The sequence below is a fragment of the Eurosta solidaginis genome, chromosome 1 (genome assembly GCF_040869045.1).
Source record: "Eurosta solidaginis isolate ZX-2024a chromosome 1, ASM4086904v1, whole genome shotgun sequence".
NCBI classification, from domain to species: domain Eukaryota; kingdom Metazoa; phylum Arthropoda; class Insecta; order Diptera; family Tephritidae; genus Eurosta; species Eurosta solidaginis.
In genome coordinates, this window is record NC_090319.1 from 27,957,016 (window position 1) to 27,979,283 (window position 22,268).

Here is a 22,268-nt window from a genome sequence, read left to right on the forward strand (position 1 = left end):
AATTCCTGAAACAGTTTCCAGTGCCTGGAATCTATGGGAAGAATTTGTCCATTTCTTTCCACTTGGAGACTTTTGTCTTATTGGCGACTGTCTGTTCCCAGAGAGCTAAGGTGCTTTCTGGCAGCTTGGTCGAGCATAGGTAAGTAATGATGGCATCCCAGTTTGAGATGTCGATCTGAGCGTTTTAAGGTACGCGATATAATTATTGATCTCGCGTTGCGTCGAGTTACCACACTCACTCAAAATTTGTTTAAACTAAATAAAATCTTTAGTTGGGTGTTGATCAGGATACTTTAGTTTGCGTACCTGTCAGTTAAATTCTTCCATGCTGTGGTGAAAACGTCGTTTGTGAGTTGGTACTTTAGAACAATTTCCTTTGCTTCCCCCTCAGTCTTTTGAATGAGGTAACACAACCTCTCGGCATTAAGCGGACTCTTGCTGTTGATGTATATGGCCGTGAACATGTCCTGGAAAGTTGGTCAAGATAGGTAATCGCCCTTAAATACTTTGGTGTCGCAAGGAGGCAAGCGGATATTGCGTTCACGCTCGCTCTCTCCTTTAGGTCGAACCTCACTATCTTTTTATACCTTTCATGAAAATGAAATAGTATATTAATTTTGGCACGAATCCTAAAATTTTCTTAAAAGAAAATAGATAGACCCACCTCTAGGTATACCGAAACAATTAAGATGAAGAGCTGAGTTGTTTTAGCCATGTCCGTCTGTTCGCCTGTCCCTCTGTCTGTTTGTGTGCAAACTAGTCCCTCAATTTTTGAGATATCTTAATAAAATTTGGTGAGCGGGTGTATTTAGGTGTCCGATTAGACATTTGTTGGAACCGACCTGATCGGACCACTATAGCATATATCCTCCATAAAACCAATTTTTAAGAAAAATAGGATTTTTGCCATATCTTCCTCAATTTATCAGATTGAAGCTTCAAAATTCACCATATGCTTTCGTATATTGCACGTATTGTTGTCTGAAAAAATGGATGAGATCGGTCGTATATATAGCACATATATCCCACAACCGATTGTTCAGATAGGAAACTTTTCGTAATTACTGCCCCATTTTAAGAGCTAGAGGCTTCAAATTTCAACAAATGCTGCTGTGTGAATAAATGATAGAGATCGGTTGTATATATAGTATATATCTCATACAACCGATTTTTAAGATAAGAAACTTTTCGCAATTTCAGCCCCATTTTAAGCTTCAAATTTCACAAAATGCTTTCGTATATAGCATATATTGTTGTCTGAAAAAATCACGGAGATCGGTGGAATATATCTAATATCTAATCTAATCTAATATCTAATCTAATCTAGTCTAATCTAATATATATTATAAATATGAAAGTTTGGATATTTGTCCAGACGTTTGTCTTTGTGACTCAATAACGCACGAACAGACAGAATTGGATAAAATTTCCACACATGTAGCCAATAGTCTAGAAGGATCTACTAGCTATATTTTTTTGAAAAGGGGGGGGGGGGGGGAGGCGGGAACTTTACGGAATCCCGTCGGGGTCATTTCGTGATGGCTCAATCAAATTTTTTTTCGATACTGATGATTTTAATATATGGAAGTCTATATCTTTCTCGATGTGCAAAGCACGCTGAGTATAAAAATAGGTAGGTACTTTGTGTGAAGATGCCCAAATGACCCCGAAAAAGTCCCGTAATTACGCTGACGGGGTCCCGAAAACCATACACTAATGATCCCGAAAAAGTTCCGAAATTACCCTGACGGTTCCCCAAAACCATACAGTAATGATATCGGAATGGTCCCGAAAAGATCCCGAAAGTCCCGAAGAAGTCCCGAAATGACCCTGACGGGATCCTGGACAGATCTCGAAAACCATCCATGCCAGAAGGGTCTTCAAATGATCCCGAAATAGTCTAAAAAAATTCCCGAAATTACTCTGACGGGATCCCAGACGGAGCCCGAAAGCCATTAAGAAATGATACAGGAAGCATCCCTAAATGATCCCGGAATAGTGCTAAAAATTTTCCGAAATTACCTTTATGGTATCCCGGACAGATCCTGAAATGATCTCAGAAGGGTGCTTAAATGATCTTGATATAGTCCAGAAAAAGTCACGAAATTACCCCGTCGGAATCCCAGACGGATTCCGAAAACCATACAGAAATGATCTCGAAAGGATCCGCAAATTATCCCGAAATAATTTCGGACGGATCCCAGAAACCATCCAGATATGATCCTTAAAGAGTCCCTAATTGATCCCGAAATGACCTTGACGGGATCCCAGATTGATCCCGAAAGCCATGCAGAACTGATGCTGGCAAACTCTCCGTCCGTCCGTCCATCCGTTAGCACGATAACTTGAGTAAATATTGAGATATCTTCACCAAATTTGACACACTAGTTTATCTGGACCCAGAATAGGTATTGAAAATGAGCGAAATCGAATGATAACCACGCCCACTTTTTATATACATATATAAAATTTTGGAAAACACAAAAAACCTGATAATTTAGTAAATAATACACCTAGAATGTTGAAATTTGAAATGGGACTGATATTGAGACTCTTGATAAAAATTTGGAAAAATTTTTTCAATTGGGCGTGGCAGCGTCCACTTGTGATAAAATAAATTTTACAAATATTATTAATCCTAAATCAAAAATCATTAAACCTGTCGTAACAAAATTCGGCAGGGAGGTTGCTTTACTATAAGGAATGCTTTGAAGAAAAATTAACGAAATCTTTTAAAGACCACGCCCACTTTCACATAAAATATTTTTAAAAGGGTCGTGGACGAATAAAATAAGTTATATCTTTGTGCAAAAGAACTTTATATAATGATATTTCTTTTCCCAAGTAGATTTATAACAATCAATAGGAAAAACTTCAAATTTAAAAAAATGGGCGTGGTAGCGCCCCTTTTATGACCAAGCCGTTTTCTGTTTCGGGAGCCATAACTTGAAGAAAAATTAACATATCGTAACAAAATTGTGTACACGTATTTTCCTTATAGCAGAAAATATGTCTAGTAAAAATGGACGGGATCAGTTAAAGACTACGGCAGCTTAGATATAAAATAAGCTTAAAAGGGTCGTAGCCTAGAATAATAAGCTATAACTTAGCAAAAAATAGTTTTGAATCAATGATATTTCACTTATCAAGTTTTATTATACGAGGAAATGGAGAGATATTTTTTTTAACGGGCGGTGCCACGTGTTATGTAGAAAAGTTATTTATCTGAAATGAAATGTACAATTGAAGCTCACGCTGAGTATATAATGTTTGGTTACACCCGAACTTAGACACCTTTACTTGTTATACTCAACTGAGCAGAGCTCACAGATTATATTAATTTTGTTCGCATAACGGTACCCCGTACCGGCATAAACTAATCTAGATATAGACTTCTATATATCAAAATGATCTGGCCGAAAAAAGAAATCCATTTAGCCATGTCCGTCCGCCCGTCCGTCCGTCCGTATGTCTCTCCGTGAACACGATAACTTGAGTAAATTTTGAGGTATCTTGATGAAATTTGGTATGTGGGTTCCTGGGCACTCATCTCAGATCGCTATTTAAAATGAATGAAATCGGACTATAACCACGCCCACTTTTTCGATACCAAAAATTTCGAAAAACCGAAAAACTGCGATAATTCGATGAAACTTGGTGGGTGGATTGACCTTATGACAGCAGAATAGAAAATTAGTAAAATTTTGTACATTGGGCTTGGCACCGGCCATTTTTAAAAGAAGGTTATTTAAATATTTTGCAAGCTGTAATTTGGCAGTCGTTAAAGATATAATGATGAAATTTAGCAGGAACGCTACCCCTATTACTATATGTTTGCCAAATAAAAATTAACAAAATCGGATGACGAACACGCCCACTATAAAAAAAATGTTTAAAAGTCAAATTATAGTAAAAAATTTAATATCTTTAGAGTATATACGTAAATTATGTCAACATTCAACTCCAGTAATGATATGGTGCAACAAAATACAAAACTAAAAGAAAATTTCAAAACGGGCGTGGCTCCGCCCTTTTTCATTTAATTTGTCTAGAATACTTTTAATGCCATAAGTCGAACAAAAATTTACCAATCATTTTGAAATTTGGTATTGGCATGGATTCCATGACGATAACTGTTTTCTATGAAAATGAGCGAAATCGGTTGAAGACACGCCCTGTTTTTATACATAGTCGACCGTCCATCCCTTCCGCTCGGCCGTTAACACGATAACTTGACCAAAAATCGATATATCTTTACTAAACTTAGTCCACGCACTTATCTGAACTCACTTTATCTTGGTATAGAAATGGCCGAAATACGACTATGACCACGCCCACTTTTTCGATATCGAAAATTACGAAAAATTCCATAATTCCATACTAAAATATGAATAAAGAGATGAAACATGGTAATTGGATTGGTTTATTATCGCAAAATATAACTTTAGAAAAAAACTTTGTAAAATGGGTGTGACACCTACAATATTAAGTAGAAGAAAATAAAAAAGTTCTGCAGGGCGAAATCAAAAGCCTTTGCAATCAGGGCAGGAATACTGTTCGTGGTATTACATATATAAATAAATTAGCGGTACCCGACAAATGATGTTCTGGGTTACCCTAGTCCACCTTTATGGCGATATCTCGAAAAGGCGTCCACCTATAGAACTAAGGCCCACTACGGTTTAAATAATCATGAACACCTTTCATTTGATACCCATGTCATACAAGCATTCCAGGGTTACCCTAGGTTCATTTTCCTACATGGTGATTTTACTTTATTTTGTCTCCAAAACTCTCAGCTGAGTATGTAATATTCGGTTACACCCGAACTTAGCCTTCCTTACTTGTTTTTTAATTAATTTCATTTTTTTTTTTCAGTTCCCCTTTGTTAGTTTTAATTTTTTTGACATCATCATATTTGGTGGCCGGACAAGGTCGAAAGCCAGGTTCGTGTCGAACAGATATACAATATGTGCAAAACGTGGCGAGAGAAGCGGTGAGTGTGAAGTTTTATATACTTAAATAAATTAAGTGTCAGCTCTATGTATATAGCTAGGCCAATTTTATAGTACTATGCATAGACTTTAAAACCATTTTAAAAGCTTATCGTCGCTGCGCTAACGAAAACAGTTATGTGTTTTTCTTAAAATTTTTTTTTTATTACATATTTTATTATCACTATATAGAGCCCACATTTCTGCATATACAGTTTTCTTATATCTCTTTTGGTTTAGAAGTGAATGAAAACAACTATGTGCTCACAGTACTAGAAGTACTCTGAAAAACGGTTATGTACTTACTCACTAGCTTATAATTTTTTTTAATCGCTGGCGAAAGTGCTTTGATTTCAATGTAAAAAATAATTACAAACCATCTCGCTTCCCAAGGCAGCAGGTTCTATGAACCGGAGCGACTCGGGATTTTTCCCGACCAATTCAGTGTAACCCCATTTAATTTGTTGCGTCCTTCCCACAAATTGTCATCCTCCCAGCAGATCCTTGCAGCGTGACTGCGCAATATTCTCCTGCTCCGGGAGGGTATCGAACCCAATCCAGGACCTGTACCTGACCCCGGTGCAGAGAAATGGTTTTGCTGCGTTTGCCGGAAAATAATATTTTTAGGACGGGCACACTCTTGTCAATGTGTCACGTGCAAGAGATGGTTGCATCGGACAGGATGTTCTGGGCTAGAGCCCACAACCCGAAGCCCTCATAACTTTTATAAATTTGGCTCCTTGCTGATTACGCCTAAGGGAGTCCCGTAGTCTGCGTGTACTTCCTTCTAGCTGCCCCGCTTCTCAGCAAGCCATAACAAGTAACCACTGCTGCTCCGGCCCCATGGCGCCACCAGCTCATACGATCGCTCCTCCCCCGATGGGTAAGGGGGTCAGAATATACCCGCCGTAGGTATGCCTGTCGTAAGATGCGACTAAAATACCAGATTCAAGGGGTGTGTAGCGTAACCCTTCAGGTTCCCATCGCAATATATAGCTTCTCCAAACCCAATTGTTAACCTCACCTATCCGCGGCGAATCCTGTTTCACTAACAGGCGAGGCTCTGGCGACCCCAAGCTCCTCATGGAACTTGGTGGTGGGGAGGGAGGGGATGGCCTGAAGGTTTAATGTGGCCATATAAATCGTTCCCGCGATGGTCGGGCTAGCACCTTAATGGTGCTGTGGTACCGGAGCGTACCGGACTTGTATCCGGTAAAGGACCATCACATCGATAACACTCCCCAAAGCCTTCGGGGAGCAACCCTATCGCTACAACAACAACAACATCGCTCCTCCTCATAACTACAATCTCCGTAGTAGAGTCGGTAGCAATGCCGAGCATCAGCCCCCGCCCCCGTCTTCTTCTCCCCCTCTTTCCGGCACTAGCACTCGAGTAGGTCAGAGAAACAAATTCTTAGGTCCCTACCACCTTTTGCACCGTTTGCCAGCACAGAATATATATGGTTGCAACATGTGTCCAATGCAGCTCCTGCCTTGGACGATGCCACTTTCTTAGATGTTCTGGTCTCAGCGACGGCAATGCCCCGACGGGTTTTATCGCGCCATACTGCTAGGCCGCAAACCCAACTACATCGGGTACCCAAATGCTTACCCAGGGAAGTCTAGTCCCAAGGCCACAACAGCAATTGCGCCCTGGCCTCCCTCAACTCAGACGTACCCCCAGAGTAACGGCGTTAACCCCGTTGCACTTCAAAATTCTGCAGTTAAACTGTTATGGGTTAACTGGGAAGATCACGGAGATATGTAGTTGATTTCATGAAGCGGCATAACATGCGCATTGCAGCGATCCAAGAGACCAAATATACAGCAATATCTGCTGAGGACCTGCAGAAGAGATCGCGAGAGCGGAAATGCAGGCGGTCTCGCGTTTATCACCCACCACATCTATTTAATCCCGACATCGGCATTACGTTACCTACTGTCTTACACCCTAAAATCTTGGATGTGACGTTCGATCAGGATCTACATTTTGGATTGTACCGAAAATCCAGAGCCGTAATAAAATCGCCAAACCTCTTTCCGGCAGCACTTGGGGTAAAGACAAAGAAACGCTCATTACTACTTACAAAGCAAATGGCCGGCCGGTTGCATGCTTCGCGTCCCGATATGGTCGCCAAGCCTAAAGGTTACTCACTGGAAGAAAATACAGGCCGTGCCAAAATACTGCTCTCAGAACCGCTACGGCCTGTTTTCTTACGTCCCCAGAACACCACGTACATAATGAGGCGAGAGTACTCCCAAATAATTCTGTTTCTGTTGAATACCCAGAAACCTGGGCAGCCCAACAGACATCTGATTGATGAAGCTACACCTCCCATGGGCTTAAGGGGTAATCTCCGTAATCATTATGAGTAATAACGGCAAAAATTGCATTCATTTCCCTACCGCCGAAAGCAAATTTGAATCATGTTTCAAAGCAGCTATGTGCTATAAAACGGCGAAAATATTTATCACGTTATAATGGGTTAAAAATAATGATTTTTTCCTTCACACATCAATAACGTACTTTCCATAAAATATTTCAAAATACGACATTTGCAAAATTTTGCAAATGGACACCAGAAATAAGTTTTTTGATCTCCTGAAAAGTTACTGAAAAACACATAACTGTTTTTGTGAGCGCAGCGACGTTATGCTTTAATTATTTACAGTTCGAAGGTATCTGGTATATGCACCGTGGAATGACCCTTGACGATTCTAGGGCTTTCCGCTGCCGAAGAATGAATTTCACGTATTTATATATAAACGCAGACGAAACGGGGTATAGAGCAGAAGAATTCAAAATACGTTATGAAGGGTAAGTATTTTTAATTGCAGGCAAAGCTTTTGGTTTTAGTTGAAAGTTATGTTGTCTTTTATGTTGTTGATTTTTCGATAGGGTGCAAAAGTGAAGACTTGTGTCAAAAGAAACTTTTCTCAAATACCAAGTGCATAGGTAAAATATTAGTTTCCCTTTTCGTTCTCAAAAAATAGCACTGAAGATGGCACAACACCGAACCCGGTTCGTTTTCAAATCAAATTTGACAAGGAATGATGGAAAATTGTTCCAATATACAGCCATTACTTGAATTGGAACCATTTCCCGCCATTCCTCGTCAAGTTTTGTACGGAGACAAACCGGTTTCGGCGCTGCGCCATCTTTAGTGCAATTTATCGAGAACGAAGCAAGAAAAACAATTTGACTATAAAATTTGATTTTGAAAAAAATTTCTTTCAACACAAATGACTACACTTTTCTTTATATTGCAACGAATTTCGGGGAAATTCCGCTTATTTCAAACTTTCTGCTATCGTTCGAATCGCTAAACTGTCGAAAAATTCACTGCAATTTTCAGTATTTCAAACTGGTCTTTCTTTAGATTTTGGGAGTAGTACAATTATACTTCAATATCAAGTACTTAACAAAAGCGTGTTTAACTCAAACTGATTACTCGTTCGTCAGCTCGCGCTGCTTTTATTCTATGTATTGTCTCTTCCGCATATTTCTCCAAAGGTCTAGACGTTTCACCTTCTGCAACTGTTGTATCTCCTGCTTGGTTACCAGCTATATATTGTTATGGGTTTTAATAAATGTATCCCTAGATTGCCAATCGAATAAATCGTAAATAAAATTTATGTAAGAAAAATTGATTCTTTATTCACCAACGAATTCAAAAACTAAAACTAATTAATTTTCACAATGACATATACTTTCAAAGTTCAGTTTCCAAAAATATTTTCGTCACATTACCCTCCTCCTAAGTCTGATCGCCCCGATCAGACTCATTATTCACTCCCAATGGTGCCAGTCTTTCTAAATGGACCACTTTCATTTTATTTCTGGTTCCTCCAAGTTTCTTAATTCTATACACTACGTCGTTTATTGCTTTTATAACTTTATAAGGCCCTTCCCAATTGGACTGTAGCTTGGGCGATAACCCCTTCCTACGCTGAGGATTGTAGAGCAGCACCAAATCACCTTGCCCAAATCCTTCCGAATTGATTGCTTTATCATACCTCGCTTTCATTTTGTCACTCATGATTTTTGTTCGTTTTCTCACTTGATCGTGGATTTCATTCATTGTTTCTCTTAGCTTTTTAACATAATCATTGCTGTCATTGCTCGGTATGACACTTGAACCAAATTTTAAATCCGAAGGTAAACGAAGATCACTGCCAAAAATCACAGTGGCTGGAGTCTGACCGGTGGTCTCATGTACTGCAGAACGATATGCCATTAGGAACAAAGGAATGTGAGTATCCCAATCTTGCTGTTCTTTTTCCACCACTTTCCTCAAATGCTCTTCCAGTGTCCTATTAAATCTGTCCACCATGCCATCGGATTGAGGATGAAGGGCTGTTGTACGAGTTTTCCGAATTCCCAGAATTTTGCATACTTCCTTAAATACAGCGGACTCAAAATTTCTGCCCTGATCAGAATGCACCTGTAAAGGCACACCAAATCTAGATATCCAACTTTTCACAAAAACTTCTGCTACTGTTGTGGCTTCCTGATTGGGAATCGGATAAACCTCCGGCCATTTACTAAAATAGTCCATAACCACAAGCACATACTTATTACCAGAGCTACTGGTTGGAAACGGTCCGGCTACATCCATGGCGATTCGGTCAAAAGGAGCTCCTGAATTAAATTGCTTCATCTGTCCACGACTTCTATGCTTCGGGCCCTTAGCTGCCATACATTCACTGCAATTACCAATCCATTCAGCAACGGATTGATGACAGCCAACCCAATAAAATCTCTGCTTAATTTTGGCTAATGTTTTAGTGATTCCCATGTGCCCTCCACTTGGCTCATTATGTAATTCCTGAAGAACGTCTGGTATTCGCACTTTTGGGACAACAATTAACGATTTGGAGCTTTGGCCGTCTTCGCTTTGCCATATTCGATAAAGGCAGCCAGATACCATCCTTAAACTACTCCACTGCGCCCAATATGCTTTTGCAATAGAATTTTCCGATAGCATCTGCTATTTTGTTGGCCGTTTGTTTATGTCCATGCCCTTCATTAACAAAGCAAAATCAACGTCTTCCTGTTGGGATTTACGCAAATTCGTCGCATTCCACTCTTCAGTTGCTTCGATACTCATTAACCGCACATCAATAACATCTTCTTTAACTTCGGCTCTCGAACAATGTTTACATTCCAGATTGCATGGTCGACGGGACATTGCATCCGCATTCCCATGTTAGCTACCCGGACGGTGTTCTATGGAAAAGTCATAAGTTTGCAGTCTTTCAAGCCATCTCGCTAATTGTCCCTCGGGGTTTTTGAACTGAAGTAGCCACTTTAATGCTGCATGATCGGTCCGTACATGGAATGTTTAATAGATTCGACTAAAGCAAGTAATTCTCTGCGCGTAACACAGTAATTTCTCTCGGGCTTTCCTATAGTTCTGCTATAATAAGCAATAACTTTTTCCTGCCCACTTTTCACTTGCGACAAGACTCCTCCAATACCATAACCACTCGCATCAGTGTCTAATATAAACCTCGCTCCAGGAATAGGGTATGCCAACATTGGTGCAGTACATAATCGGTCCTTCAAGGTCTGAAAGGCAACTTCCTGATCTTCCCCCACTTGAAGTGTTGGTTCTTCTTAGTCAGATCATGAAGACTACTAGCTACATCCACGAAGTTTGGAACAAATCGACGATAATACGTGCACAATCCAAGGAAGCTTCTTAGATCATGCAGATTCGCTGGCCTGGGCCATTCCTTTACCACTTTGATTTTATCATCATCAGTAGATACTCCTTCTGCCGTTACCTTATGTCCCAAATAGTTTACCTCTCTTTTGAAAAACGAACACTTGTCTGGATTTAACTTTAAGCCAGCACAAGCTATTCTTTGCAATACATCTTCCAAATTCTTTAGATGATCATCAAAGCTTTTCCCTAGGACGATTATATCATCGAGGTAAACCAAGCAAGTTTTCCAGTGAAGTCCTTTAAGAACGTGCTCCATAAGCCTCTCAAAAGTGGCAGGGGCATTGCATAAGCCGAAAGGCATAACTGAAAATTGCCACAAACCCTCGCCTACACTAAATGCTGTCTTTTCCCTATCTGCCTCGTCAACTTCTACTTGCCAATAGCCACTCTTTAAATCAAGAGTTGAAAACCATTCCGTTCCAGTTAGTGAATCCAGTGTATCATCTATTCTCGGCAAAGGGTAACTATCTTTCTTGGTCACATCATTGAGTTTACGGTAGTCGACGCAGAACCTAATTTGTCCATCTTTTTTTTTAACGGGTACTACGGGTGAGCACCAAGGACTGGCTGATGGTTCGATAACACCATTCCCACTCATATCACTAATTATTTGGCTGACAACTTCACGTTTCGCTAAGGGTATGCTTCGCAGAGGCTGTCGAATTGGTCTTGCGTCACCGGTATCAATCCGATGTCTTACGATATTAGTTCTACCTGGATTAGTACCCTTATCAAATATACTACAATATTTGCGTAGGAGTTGTTTGGCTTTACCAACGTCTAGCAGCTCTAACCCTTTTGTCCAATTGCTTATCTCTTTATACATTTTACTTTCAGAAACATTTACATTTTTGGGGATTCCTCACAATTGACTATAACCTCGACTTCGTGAAATTCCGCCAATAGAGCTCCTTTCAAAAGATTTTTAGGTGATTTAAATTCATTCAGAACTCTTACCGGAATTAGTCCGTCGTTATTTGAATTTACTAAAGTTTTAGCAACCAACACGTTTGGTGTAGAATTTTGTACAGCTTCAATCATCCATAACTTGTTTCCGCCTAAATTCCCATTAATTTTCGCCCAAATAACTGCCTCAGATTCGGCTGGAATCTCTTGACTATTAACCACATGTACTTGCTGAACTCTGTGAGATCTGTCGTAACCGTAATCTAGCTTCACTTCAATATTGTTATACTTCCTCATCATACTTCCCAAATCGATCTTGATCCCATGAGCCATCAAGAAATCGACGCCAATTATAATTTCGTCAGCAATATCCGCCACAATGAAATCATGTAAAGCTGTCATATTCCCAATTGTCACATCACAAGTAAGTTCACCTATTAAAAATGATTCCTCGCCAGTGGCAGTACGCAGTTTTGCTCCAATAAGTGGCTTCACATTCTTTTTAACTAATCCTGCCTTTATTATGGAATGTGATGCTCCTGTGTCCAACGTCAGCATACGTTCTTCTCCGTCTATATATCCTCTCACCGTTATGTTACTAGATTCTCTACCTATTTGCGAAATTGTGAAAATGGGGTACCCAAATGAGGGAACCAGCTTGACCCCCCTGCAGCTGGTTCGATTTAGTTTAACGAAATGTCTGCTGTGCTGTGCATGCTCTGGTTTGCTGTGGATTCGATAGCTCTTTTCCTACAACAAAACAACTTCGAGCCATATGTCCTTTCCTGCCACACTTAAAACAATTACCTTCAAACTTCCTCTGAGCCCCCGACGTTAGTAGAACAGATTTTAGAGCATTGCAAACTGTCTGCAACTTGTTTTCCTCAACATCTACCCGACGTGCGCGATACGAAGGTCTGCTCAAAAGAGTGGCTGTTTCTTGAGTCAATGCATGTGCAACTGTCTCCGCAAACGTTTTCTTTGGCATAGCGTAAGTTGCGCGCTTAGTGTCAATGTCCCGAATGCCATTCATGAATGCTTGAATTTTCATACGTTCGATAAACTCACTTGAAGCATCCTCGTTTGCTAAATGAGCCAACCGTTCAATTTCTGTGGCAATATCCTGTAACGTCTCCCCTTGCTTCTGCCACCGATTCAACAATTCCATTTGAAAAATCTGTTTCCGGTGTCCACTGCCGAATTTCCTCTCGAGTGCATTCATTATGGCCGTAAAACTGCGCTGTTCCCCCGTAGGTACTATGTTCAAAACCTCTGTTGCAGAACCTTTTAACGAAAGGATCAAAGCCGTTGCTTTATCAGCTTCACCCCAGTTATTACTCATTGCTGCCGACTCAAACTGCTTCTCAAAAGTCTTAAAAGGAATAGTCCCGTCATAAGGAGGAACTTTAAATTTCATTCCACCAGAAACCATCGTTGTCGCTGCCCGAGTATTATCACGGATATGGTTTTCTAAACAACCAACTCTTTCTTCAATAGATTGAACCTTCTCGACGACTCTTTCCTCAACAGATTTGACCTGCTCATCAATTGCTGAAACTTTCTCACCAATTTCCGCTGTATGTTTGTTGAAAGAAGCTAACATTTTCGATAAACTCTCAGATAATCTTTCAGCCAGCTGAGTTTCCAGGCTTTCAGCCATTTCTTTAGAGTTTTCAGCCAACTGGCCTTGAATAGCAATGAGCAAATCGTCGAAGTTTGTACTTACTGAAGGCGACGTTCCTTCTGCCCTCTCAGGTTTGGTGGTTAAATCTGAAACATGAAAATTATAAGCGTCCACATCCAAACCATCGGCTTCTACAGCTTCCCTTAACCGTGTTTGTAGCTCTAGTTTATTTCCGTTTGTTGGAAAACCGCGAATTTCGAGTTGTGCTTTAAGCTGTTGAATTCGCAACTCTTCGAATTTTACCATCTTGCAATTCTTATTCGTTTAGCAATCTCACTTCTGACACCAATTATTACGGGTTTTAATAAATGTATCTCTAGATTGCCAATCGAATAAATCGTAAATAAAATTTATGTAAGAAAAATTGATTCTTTATTCACCAACGAATTCAAAAACTAAAACTAATTAATTTTCACAATGACATATATTTCAAAGTTCAGTTTCCAAAAATATTTTCGTCACAATATGTACATGTATATTTGTAGTTAATGCCTTTCTACTGGTCATGTGCGTGTGTATGTATGAGTAACTACTTCGGCGATGACTACATCTGTGTGTGTGGAATATCTCTTCGTCGCCTTTATGTACGCGTGTAAATGGATTAAATTGATGTGTTCGTGTACACAAGAGAGGCAGCTTGCTTTATTGTTGTTGTGCCTTTATTTACTAACAGTCTAGTTATGCTAACATTCGCCACACTGCCCTCCACCTAAGTCGGCTCGACCCGATCTAAACACTGCCAGCCTGTCCAAATGAACCACTTTCATTTTCTTTCGTTGTTAGCCAATGGTTTGTATGATGCAAACTACATCGTTGATTCGTTTTACAACTTTTTATGGGCCTTCCCACTTACACTGTAATTTCGGAGACAACCCATTTTTTCGTTGTGGGTTGTATAACAGCACCAAATCTCCTTCCCGAAAGCCTTCTGAATGAATTGCTTTATCATATCTGCCTTTCATCTTGTCACTCATAATCTTGGTTCGTTGTCTTACAAGATCGTGTATTTCCTTCATCTCTTCCTCCAAGACGCCAGTGGATTTCTTGGTATTTCTCTCCGAGTCGGCATTTATCCCAAACATCAAATCAGCTGACAGTGGAAGGTCATTGCCAAAAATTACCTTTGCGGGATTTTGGCCCGTTGTTTTATGCACTGCCGATAGGTAAGCCATTAAGAATAATGATGTGTATGTATCCCACTCTTTATGGAACTTGTCCACTACTTTCCTCAAGCGCTCCTCCAAGGTTCTATTATATCGTTCCACCATACCAACGGACTGAGGATGCAATAAAACTGTATCCGTGTTTTTCGAATTCCCAATGTCTTACACATTTCTTGGAACACAGCTGCTTCAAAATTCCTGCCTCGGTCACAATATAACTCCATTTGTACACCTCCATCCCAATTGTTTGCAAACACTTCTGATACTGTTTCAGCTTCTTGATTTGGGATTGAGTATACCTCTGGCCATTTGCTAAAGTAATCCATAACCACCAGTACATATTTGTTTCCGCGATTGCTAGTAGGAAATGGAACTGTGATATCCATAGCGATCCTTTCAAATGGTGCACCTGAGTCATATTGCTTCATCTGGCCACGACTTGGGGATTCGGGCCCCTTCGCTCTGCTGCAAACCTCGCAGTTGGCAATCCACTCCATGACCGACTGACGGCAAAGAACCCAATAGAATCTCTGCCTAATTTTCACAAGCGTCTTCGTGATCCCCAGATGGCCTCCACTTGGACCATTATGTAGCTCGTTGAGAACGTCAGGAATCCTTTTCCTGGGAACAACTACTAGTTTCCTCTTACATTGACCATCCTGTATCCAAACTGTTCCAATATGACTTCGCAATAGGACTCTCTGCTCACATATCTTTATTTGGTTTTCATTTCTTTCGAGCCCTCGCATAACATGTGACAAATCTGTATCTTCTTGCTGACACTTCCTTAGTTGTTCCATGGCCCATTCATCCGAACACATTATAGTCATAAGCCGGACATCTATGATGTTTTCCTTAGCCTCAGCTTTCGAACAGTGTTTGCATTCCAAATTACATGGTCTTCGTGACATTGCATCGGCATTCCCATGGGTACTACTTTCCGATGCTCAATGTAAAATTCATAGCTTTGTAGTCGCCCGATCCACCATGCCAATTGACCTTGTGAAATACGGAACTGCAGGAGCCATTTCAACGCCATCTGTCCTGATGCGGAATCGCTGCCCGTAGAGGTACTTGTGAAAATGTTTAATGCACTCTACCAATGCCAGCAACTCTCTGCGCGTAACGCAATAGTTCTTCTCTGGTTTTCCAGTTCGTCGGCTGAAATCTCCTGTCCGTCGACTAGTTGTGATAAACCGCCTGCTATAGCATATTCACTGGCATCTGTATCTAGAATAAATGTTGCTCCTGCAATCGGATATGCCAACATTGGGGTAGTGCACAAACGCTCTTTCAATGTTTGGAGGGCCACATCTTGCTCCTTCTTCCATTCAGAAACTTTATTTTTTCTTGTAAGCTCATGGAGGCTATGGGCTACGCTGGCAAATTTTGGTACAAATTGGCGGTAATATGTGCACAGCGAAAGGAAACTTCTCAATTCATGCAGGTTCTGTTGTCTTGGCCAATCCTTTACAGCCTCTATCTTTTCATTCGCAGTGTAGATGCCCTATGTCGTTACCACGTGACCCAAATAACTTACTTCCTTTTTAAACAGCGAACACTTTTTGGCACTTAGTTTCAGACCAGCGCCAGGTATTGTCTGGAAAACTTCCTCTAAGTTCTTAAGATGTTCTTTAAAGTTCTTTCCCAATTCGATATTGTCGTCTAAGTACACTAAACATGTTTTCCAATGGAGTCCTTTCAGTACCTGTGTAAAATATATTAAATTATTTATTTGAGTGGAGACACCATACATACCTCTAAATATTTAAACAAGATTATTTAAGGAGGTGGCACCCTTGAGTGCCGAATACCGAATCATCTTTATTAATAAAAACTTCAGCGTATTTATACATAATTCTTATGCGCTACTTAGTTACTACATAAACATATACATATTTACTCTTAATTCTTACATTCTTACTAAGTCTAACAAAATAACAAAAGTCATGTAGCCAAGCGTATGCATACACATTCGTACACACATTCATAAGTTACTTCAATGTACTTGCTGAAAGCGTGTGAAAATGTTGGAGTAGAGGAATACGCGGTGTCAGCAAATTCTTAGTTACAGACTAAACAACTTAGACACCGTGTGTGTTATGTGTGTAGATATGTATGCAGTCACTTTGGATACATTACACCTGATCCATAAATCTTTAAAAAGTAGCTGGTGCATTACATAGTCCAAAGGACTGTAAATTTCCAAAGACCAGCACCGACGCTGAAGGCTGTTTTCTCCTTGTCTTCCTCCTTCACTTCCACTTACCAGTAGCCGCTTTTAAAGTCCAGTGTGGAAAACCGTTTCGTACCAGAGAGCGAGCCCAGAGTGTCGTCAATTCTTGGCAATGGGTAGCTATACTTTTTCGTAACGTCATTCAACTTCCGGTAGTCCACGCAAAACCTCATTTTTCCATCCTTCTTCTTCACAAGCACCACCGGTGAGCTCAATGGACTAGCTGTCGCTTATTTCTTGTATGATTTGACTCACAACTTTCCCCTTCGCCAGTGAAAGACTACGAGGAGCTTGACGGATCGGCCTCGCATCTCCAGTGCCAATTTGATGTTTCACAACATTGGTGCGGCCTGGATTGGAGCCATCTTGGCCAAATATATTTGCGTACTTTAGGAGCAGTTGATTTGCCTTATTCTGATAGTCTTCCTCTATACCCTCCGTCCATGCCGTGATTTCATTTGAAAGATCAATGTTGCTTGTTGAAACGTTTTGCTGGATCTATTCACAGTTAATAATTACATCAGCCTCTTGGCATCTTCCCAATATAGTATCAGTTTGAATGGTGACTTGAACTCATTGAGTACTCGTACCGGAATACGTCCATCTTGTTTAGTTCTACCCAGGGTTTTTCCTACAAGTATTTTCGTTGTTGATTTGTTTGCTGCCTCGACAGCCCACAATTTGTTTTTTCCACAATATCCATCAATCTTTGCCCAGATGACCGTCTCCGATTTTGGTGGTATTTGCTGTGATTCTCCTCCACCAGCACTTGTTTACTGCTGTAGCCTTTTTCGTAGCCAAAATTAAGTGGCACATCCATGTTCTTATATCGCATCTTCTTGCTTTGCATGTCGATCTTGATGCCTTGGTCGATTAAGAAGTCCACTCCAATTATGATTGCATCAACAATCTCTGCCACTAAAAAATTCTGTAGTACCGTGACGTTCCCAATTGAGACTTCACATGCTACTTCTCCTAGAACCTGGGTGTCTACTCCAGTGGCTGTAACCAATCTTGCTCCATTCAATGGTCTTATCTTCTCGTTGACTAAATCCGATCGAAAGATGGAATGAGATGCACCCGTTTCTACAGTCAGTAAACGTTACTTTCCAACCACACGTCTCCCGATGGTAAGACTGCTGGACCTTCTTCCAATTTGCGAGATAGAGATTATGGGGCGTTCAATTTCCGCTGACTCGCTTAGTTTAACGATTAAGTAAACTTGGAGATTTGCTCATCTCCTTCAGCTCTGCGTTTGCGGCCACCCACATTGTTGGAACTATTAGGACCGGTGCTGCGATGACGTAGAATGTGAGCTGGGTTGCCGCACTTGAAACATTTCACAACTCCGGCATTTTTTTGTTGTGATCTCTTCAGTGCTTCCAAAATTATGTCTACCCAATCTGGTTTTTTTACTTCCACGCGATGAGCTTTGTATGCGAGCTTACTCAAAAGTGACGCTGTTTCCTAAGTCAGTGCATGGGATACAGTTTCAGCAAATGTTGGCTTTGGATTTGCGTATGTAGCTCGCTTCGTTTCCACGTCCCGTATGCCATTTATAAAGCTTTGGATTTTTACCCTCTCGATGTATTCCACGGTTGCGTCCACATTTGCTAAATGGGCCAGCCTTTCGACATCCGACGCAACTCCTGCAAAGTCTCATTCGTTTTTGGTAGCGGTTTTGCAACTCAATTTGGTATATCTGTTTCCTGTGCTCGCCTTCGTAACGTCTCTCAACAGCGGCCATTAATGCTTCATAAGTCTGGTGTGAGACGTCAGTGTGCGACAACATCGCGAGCCTGCGATGGCTGGAAGAAGTGGTTCCAAACCTCCAAAGGCAAGGCACGATCGCGCGGTTTGAGGTGGTGGATAAAGCTCAAATCACAACGGTACCAAAAGTTAAGGTGTGGATACCATGCGTGGTGACGTCGGAGGATACACTTCGACTTCTGCAGAATCAGAATCCGAACATACCGACAAAGGATGGGGAGGTACTTACTGTATCTCGTCCTACGGGGGAAGATCAGTTCTACATCTTCCAAATAAACAAGCAGGCGGAGGATCACAAAATTTTATTTTAATTAAAAAATGCCTGCAGATATGGTTTTTGGATGCGCAGACGCAAGAAGACGTGCTATTGTGCGTGCGAATCGTAAAAATGCGATGGATCGGAGTTCAGAACAGGTCGACTTCATTTCGATCAGAATCGATTTGTTTGCCTAATAGATTTCTTGATAGAAGTTTTTAAAGAAAGATTTATTATGCCAATTTAACTCAAATTTAAACAAAAAAATACACACAACTCTTCTAAATAAAATGAAGAATTAAACAAAAATTATTTGAAAGACAAATATCGCAACATTTGTGTATAATCTGTCAATAAATTTTCATTCCGACTGCTCAGAGGCAATACTTTTCAGACCGATAATTTTTGGTCGGAATCGAAATTGAGAACACCAATCCATTTCGATTCCGAAAAAATTGATCGGAATCATAATTCAGAACATGCCTGATAAACAAAAACAGCTGATTAAACTCGTTACCGAATCGGAATGAAAACGATACGAAATCGACTTCGAATCGATTTTTTACAATCGGAATTGAGAACACCAAATAGAAACCGAGTCGAAATCAATGTCGTTTTACTATTCGTGGTCGTTAAAACAAACTTCTGGTAACACTACGGACTCATTCAGTCTATGTTATTTTAGAGATGCCATATATGTCTTCTGTTCTTCCAATTGTGCTTCAATCTTCGATGTTGTGGATGTCTCCTACGAGATGCCATTGTCGACGTTTGTGCAGATATTGCAGCCAATATCGTCGGTCCAGTGCCAAATTCACGAATGTGAATATTTGATGTTTTGTGAAAAAAAACGTTTCAAACCTTGAAGACATTGTTAAAAATAGAGATTTAATTAATACAGATTTAATTCTGTATATTTCAACCACCTTTGGGAGGTTTACTTTTGTAAACTACTAAGCAATGCTAATTGAAAAATGTTTATATTTTATTTTTTCAAAAAATGCACATTCGTTTTGGCTTTGCAAAATTTGACATATATAATATTTCGTTTGAACAAAAATGGCACATTCGTGACTTTGGCATTGTAACGACAATATATGATGACGCACTTATTTTTAGCACTGCTTCGTGTTCGACACCAATTTCAACTTCGTCTTCGAATTTGGCATCAACCAGGGAGGATAGATAGAATAAGTGACGTCATTTCATACTTTTTGCGAAATTTATTTGTAATGTCCCATTTGAGGGGTAATTTCATGAGTTGAATTGTATTAATTAAGCAATTCATCCTCTTTCCAACAATCACAATATATATTAATATACACTTCTTAAAAATGTGTAGAAGCCAATTTTCTAATATCCGCCAATCAGGTACATCTACTATATATTTCTGAAAGTATGTCTGTATGTATGTTTGGACTTGCAGCCTAAACCGCAGAATGGAACCGAACGAAATTTTGCCATGACATACCCTGAGTACGTCAATCTATGGTAGGCTATATAAAAATAGTTTTCGACAAGGGGGCGTGACACCTCCCATACAACTGGAATTTTTCGTAGTCAATATATTAAGGCTAGACGACTGAAATTAAGTGAGTGGTTATATGAGACCAATCCCTACCCCTCCAGAAAAGCTGGGTAAAATGAAAAATAAAAATGTGTAGAAGCCAATTTTCTAATACCCGCCAATCAGGTACATTACAAATAAAAATTGAAATGACGTCTCTTATTCTATCTATCCTCTCTGACGATATCTTTGTCATTGTTGAAACTTGGCTGACTCCAGATTTTTTTGATGGCTAATTCTTCGATCCCAATTTGTTAGTCGTTTTCCGTAAAGACAGGGATGCAGGAAAAACTGGGCGTTCGCGAGGTGGAGGTGTACTTATTGCAGTTCAACGCAAGTATAATACTTCCTTAATTCGGCTGGATAATAACGATTCGCTACTTGACCAGCTCTGTGTTAATGTTAGTGGCTCTACGTACTCCGGCTCTCTATTCGTGATGGCATCTTATATTCCGCCGAATAGTTCTGAAGATCTTTATAAAGCTCATGCTGACAATATTTCGTCTGTAGTTCTTAATAAGCCTTTGAGGCTTATTTTTTAGATAACATGCTAAGCTTAAACTTACTGCAAATCAATAACTTCACTAAAAGGCTTGACAGAATATTAGATCTTATATTCCTCAGTGATAATATTAATTTTAACATATCCGAATGCCATGCACCATTTGCTCCATCGGATATGCATCATACTACTATTGTTCTTAAACTTGAGTTTTATGAGTTTTGTGTACCCTCTATAAATGATGATATCGCTTTTAATTTTGCACGGTGCGATATGTCTATCCTTAACCATGTTTTCTCGGAAATTAACTGGGCCGATCTTTCTTCCTCCTCAGATATTAGCATTTCCTATGAAATATTTATATCATAGCTTTTTGACCTATGTTTAAGGCATGTTTCAGTCTTTAACAAAGGGTTTAAAAAAATTGAGGAATTTGCGAAACAAATACTACAAAAAGTTTAGTCAGACCAAGAGTCTGTCCTTTTATGAGAAGTATCAGCAGTATCTAAAGGAGTTTAACTGCCTGGATAAGTTTCTTTACAAAAACTATATTCTTAGCTTTCAGATAAACATTAAGTCCAATCCTAAAACATTTTGGAATTTTATTAAATCTAAAAGGACCTGCTCCTCGGTGCCTGCTTTTGTCTTTTACCAAGATAATGTAGCTAAAAATCCTAGTGCGGTATTGAACCTGTTTGCGGACTTTTTTAGTGCTAATTTTGCATGATATAATGATGCCCCTTCTTTCTGATTTAAATTCTTCTCTGGATTTCGGTTCAATGTCAATTTCATGTGACGATATCTCAAGTGTTATTACTAAATTAAAGCAATCGGTCAAGACAGATTCTGATGGTCTCTCAAGTGCCTTGATTAAAGGTTGTCCGGCCTTAGTTTTGCCTCTTGAGATCCTGTTGACATATTAACTTTAGTGCGGGGAGTTTGTTGATGCTTGGAAACTTGCATCGAAAACTCCTATCTACAAATCTGGAAATAAGAGTGATGTCTGTAACTACAGAGCTATATCAAAGCTCACTACTGTTTCGTGTTGTAAAAGACAAGTTATACTTTTCAGTGAAGAGCCTAATTTGTGCCAAGTGGCATGGTTTTGTTGCGGGACGTTCGACGGTCACCAATCTAGTGGAGTTTAGTGAGTATTGTATATCTGCTTTTGCATCTGGTTACCAGGTAGATTGTGCTTATTCTGACTTCCCCAAAACTTTAGATAAGTTATCACTTATTCATAAACTTTCCTGTCTTGGTTTTCACTCAATTTTTCTGTAGTGGCTAAAATCATATTTAATTAACAGATGGTGTATTGACTCTACTGATGGTGTATCATTCGATCCTTACGTTGCGACTTCCGGCGTTCCGCAAGTCAGTATTCTTGGACCCTTGGTCTTTGTCCTGTTCGTCAAGGACATCAGCGCTTGCTTTTCGTATGCTAGGTTTCTCTGGTAT

The 22,268-nt window shown here is 39.9% G+C and overlaps 1 protein-coding gene across 1 annotated transcript in view; it reads left to right on the forward strand.

The window, feature by feature from the left end:
* The window catches only part of LOC137250572 (uncharacterized), a 77,928-nt gene that overhangs the window by 8,339 nt on the left and 47,321 nt on the right, over positions 1 to 22,268 (forward strand). Inside the window, exons 2-3 of the mRNA XM_067783628.1 lie at positions 4,879 to 4,996; positions 7,667 to 7,812. Coding sequence (XP_067639729.1) covers positions 4,879 to 4,996; positions 7,667 to 7,812 — 264 coding nt within the window. The remainder of the gene's footprint in view (positions 1 to 4,878; positions 4,997 to 7,666; positions 7,813 to 22,268) is intronic.